This window comes from Citrus sinensis, chromosome 3 (genome assembly GCF_022201045.2).
Source record: "Citrus sinensis cultivar Valencia sweet orange chromosome 3, DVS_A1.0, whole genome shotgun sequence".
Taxonomy (NCBI): Eukaryota; Viridiplantae; Streptophyta; class Magnoliopsida; order Sapindales; family Rutaceae; genus Citrus; species Citrus sinensis.
In genome coordinates, this window is record NC_068558.1 from 15,361,723 (window position 1) to 15,366,126 (window position 4,404).

General features: G+C 39.6%; 1 protein-coding gene across 1 annotated transcript; it reads left to right on the top strand.

Moving 5' to 3' along the window:
• The first annotated feature begins 1,173 nt into the window (after positions 1-1,173).
• Positions 1,174-3,501, top strand: NCED (putative 9-cis-epoxycarotenoid dioxygenase 3). Its single transcript, NM_001288935.2, is given in 1 exon segment — positions 1,174-3,501. A coding segment is annotated over 1 exon segment (1,821 nt). The 5' UTR covers positions 1,174-1,327; the 3' UTR covers positions 3,149-3,501.
• Positions 3,502-4,404: the final 903 nt, after the last annotated feature.

The window sequence follows — 4,404 nt, forward strand, 5'->3', positions numbered from 1 at the left end:
ATTTTTAAAAGGAAAGCAAACATGCATGTTTCTTTTTGGTTTTAGAGGAAAAAAAAAAACAAAACAATTATTGTCAAGATCAGATGTCTTATTCTATATACAGATATAGATAATATTTACTCACTAGTACATGCTATGTTTCTATTAAAAAAAAAACAAAGAATTAAGTTTATCAATGGGTATCGTTTATCTAGATCTTGTTCATCGAATCATTTGAATTAGAGTATCATATAATCTTATGAGAAATTGTATTTATTGTCTATTAATTTGGGTTGATATTCACTCGTCAAAGAATTGATTGTGAATTAGTATTGGGCAAAATATTTCTGTATCCAGATATTTTTACTTCGCTGATTTTTCTTCCTTTTTAGTAACTTTTTTACACTGTACCAACCGAGTAAGAAGAAGCATGGATTTTCATGGAAACTTCTTTGATTGGAAAAGAAAGTTCATGAAATGCACCAAAACAACATGCTATAGAAGCTGATGAGAGAAAGAAAACAGATATAAAATCAGATAAGAAGAAAATAATTTGAAGACAAAGAGCGTGTGGGACAATAACAGTTGATGGTGAAAGAGATTTTGAAGGGGGAATAAGAAGAAACCAAAAGACGAAAGGACACGTGTTAGGGCGAATGCGCCCTCAATTTTCTCATTTGAGGAAAGGACGCGGGTTTTTAATACGTGTAATAACATAACAACCAATAACTTTTTCTTTAATTCACACCACCCCAACACCCAAAATGCGCCAATAACAAACAAATAAATAAATTTTTTTTATCATTTTAAAGAAATAAAAACTCAATTCTTTACCTTCAAATATTAAACTTTCTCCTTTCAATCCGAAGTGTGATTTGTTCTAAAATTAAGGCATGAACTTTTCCCCACTCTGTCTCTTGCATAAAATAATATTTACAAAAAAAGAGAGGAAAAAATTGAATTAAAATTATTATTTTTTTTAAAAAGGAACTTAGTGAGAAGGAAAGAGAGGTGGTCGTGTCAAAGAAATAAGCAACACCTCGTTTTAATCACTAAATTCAAAATCTACTCTTAAAATCGAACACGTGGTCTTCTTTTACATGTCTAGAGTGGACCTGCTTCTGCTTCTGCTTTCCCCCTTTAAATACCCCCCCTTGCACCTCTCCCCCCAAACAACACTTAAAAGACTCTGAATAGTCAATACTCAAAAGCACTTAAACGTTAAGCGATTCCCTGAAAATCTTACAGTCCTACTTAACTCGCATTACAAGTTTACAACTACTCCCGCTGCTACTACTAGAAGTGCTTCTTCTTCAAATACACTTGCGAAAATAGAGAATCAATCCTCATGGCGGCAGCAACTACTACTTCTTCACTCATAGACTTGGGCTCTTGTAAAGATTCTTGTTCTTCTCCGTCTTTTTCTTCTTCAAGAGCAAGAATTGCTTTTAGTTTAAAAAAGCCCACCGAAATCACTTGCTCTCTTCAAACACCTTCCATTCTTCATTTCCCCAAGCAGTCCCCAAAATACCCTCCATCACCTGCAGCTTCCCCTCCTCCATCTTCTCCTCCTCTTACAACTAAGCAGCAACCCAAGGAAAATGACAATTTCGCCCCTTCAAAATGGAACTTCTTACAAAAAGCAGCAGCTTTAGCCTTGGACGCAGTCGAAAACGCATTGGTTTCTCAAGAGCGTCAGCATCCTCTCCCCAAAACAGCCGACCCCACCGTCCAAATCGCCGGAAACTTCTCTCCGGTGCCCGAAAAACCCGTCTGCCAGAACCTTCCCACTACCGGAAAGGTCCCCGACTGCATTCAAGGCGTCTACGTCAGAAACGGAGCCAACCCACTTCACGAACCGGTCGCCGGCCACCATTTCTTCGACGGAGACGGCATGGTTCATGCAGTCCAATTCAACAAAGGCTCTGTCAGCTATTCTTGTCGTTTCACTGAAACAAACCGTTTTGTTCAAGAACGTAGCTTAGGCCGCCCCGTATTCCCCAAAGCCATTGGCGAGCTTCACGGCCACACGGGCATCGCAAGATTGCTTCTCTTCTACAGCAGAGCGCTCTTCGGTCTCGTTGACCCCAGCCACGGCACTGGCGTTGCCAACGCCGGCCTTGTTTACTTCAACAACCGTTTGTTGGCCATGTCTGAAGATGACTTGCCTTATCACGTGCGCGTCACTCCATCCGGCGACCTCAAAACGGTCGGCCGTTTCGACTTCAGCGGCCAGCTCAAGTCCACGATGATAGCTCATCCGAAAGTTGATCCCGTGACGGGTGATTTGTTTGCTCTGAGTTATGACGTTGTCAAGAAGCCTTACTTGAAGTACTTTCGGTTTTCGCCCCAAGGGATCAAGTCTCCGGACGTTGAGATTCCCCTTGAGGAGCCTACAATGATGCATGATTTCGCAATCACTGAGAATTTTGTTGTGGTGCCTGACCAGCAAGTGGTGTTCAAGTTGAATGAGATGATCCGAGGTGGCTCCCCGGTGATTTATGACAAGAACAAGGTGTCAAGATTTGGGATTTTGGACAAGAATGCCACCGATGCTTCCAAAATGAAGTGGATTGACGCCCCTGATTGCTTCTGTTTCCATCTTTGGAATGCTTGGGAAGAGCCTGAGAGGGATGAAGTTGTTGTAATTGGGTCCTGTATGACTCCTGCCGACTCCATTTTCAACGAATGTGATGAGAGTCTGAAGAGTGTTTTGTCCGAAATTAGACTCAATCTAAAGACCGGCGAGTCCACTCGCCGCCCCCTTATCTCCGAGGATGAGCAAGTGAACTTGGAAGCCGGAATGGTGAACAGAAACTTGCTCGGAAGAAAGACCCGTTTCGCGTACTTAGCCCTCGCCGAGCCATGGCCTAAAGTTTCAGGTTTTGCCAAAGTTGATCTCTTAACCGGACAAGTAAACAAGTTTATTTATGGAGGTCAAAGGTACGGTGGCGAGCCTTTGTTCTTTCCGAGAGACCCCAATTCGGAGAATGAGGATGATGGCTACATTCTCGCTTTTGTACATGATGAAAAGGAGTGGAAATCAGAGCTGCAAATTGTTAACGCAATGACTCTGGAGCTTGAAGCTACAGTTAAGCTTCCATCTCGAGTTCCTTATGGCTTCCACGGGACGTTCATAAGCGCGAAAGATTTGGCCAAGCAGGCCTAAATTGCAAGAATTAATCAAGAACGATCGAAGCTTATTAAGGAGAGATTTACCAGAGGGATGCTTGCATACACGTCCCCGGAATCTGCTCCTCTGTTTTTAGAATTTTTTTTTTCTATTTGGGATTTTACAGTGAGAGGTTTTGAGAGAGACCAGCTTGTAGCTTGTTGGTGTAGCTAGCATTGGAGCTCAGCTGGTTTCTGCTTATTCTTTCACTATTGTGTATAATAAATTAAGTACATAAATTACAACAACATATATTATATATATATAATGTGTATTTCTATATACATATATATACACATATGATCATGTCTCTACCTCTACGTATCATTTATCCTCTGTTTTACTCTGTTTCACTTTCTGTCCATTTTGTAAATTTTTTAATTTATGCCACCGTGGACACTGTTCTTCAAATTAAAAAAGATTCTTTTTTTTTTTCTGTTTAGATAATTGACAGTTTGGTCTATTTCAAAGAAATTAACAATCATAACAATGGAGAAATTAGATCGAAACACGTTGACGTATATAATCATATATATTTGCCAGATTAGTTTGATATTATTATGTTTCAATGATTTTGCCAATGGGGAAGTTAGCAGCGGCAGCATTTGATTGGCGTTCGTTGATCAGTAGGTTCATTAACCTGCCAATAACATGATGAAACATCATTGTACTATCAAATATCAGCTCAAAAAAGATTATAAAAAAAAAAATCAAACACTTTCATTAGTAGTAAGATTTTTCACCTGCCGACTTGGGAGGTGGACTTGACTTAATAATATCTATCTAAATCTCAATTGAGAGAGGATATAATTACACGTCAACTTTTAACTTTTGAAATGTCAATGAACGTTTCTGGAAGTTGAGTGGAGATGCCCTTTTGTACAATTTGGCATATGCACAATGTTTTGTAATGCAAAATAGGTTTCGTTTTGTACATATGGGACACCCCTTGAAAAATATCAGTGAGCTTGTGAAATATCAAGGATTTTTTTATTGATCTTATTGGCACATTGTGGAGAAAGATAAAAAGCAACCAGAGCACAAAGTTGCCATGCCATTTGCTGAAGATAGAATAAACTGATAACAAATAGCGGCTGCACACATTTTCATTGTTGATGAAAAACACATCGATGAACTATAAGCATTGAATGAAAGCCCTCCAATAATTGAGACGCTCCCTTGCCATTTGAATAGTGTTTTGGTTCTTTGAGGGTCATCTCCCAAATGGGGTTTTTCATCATGTCATTTGGCAC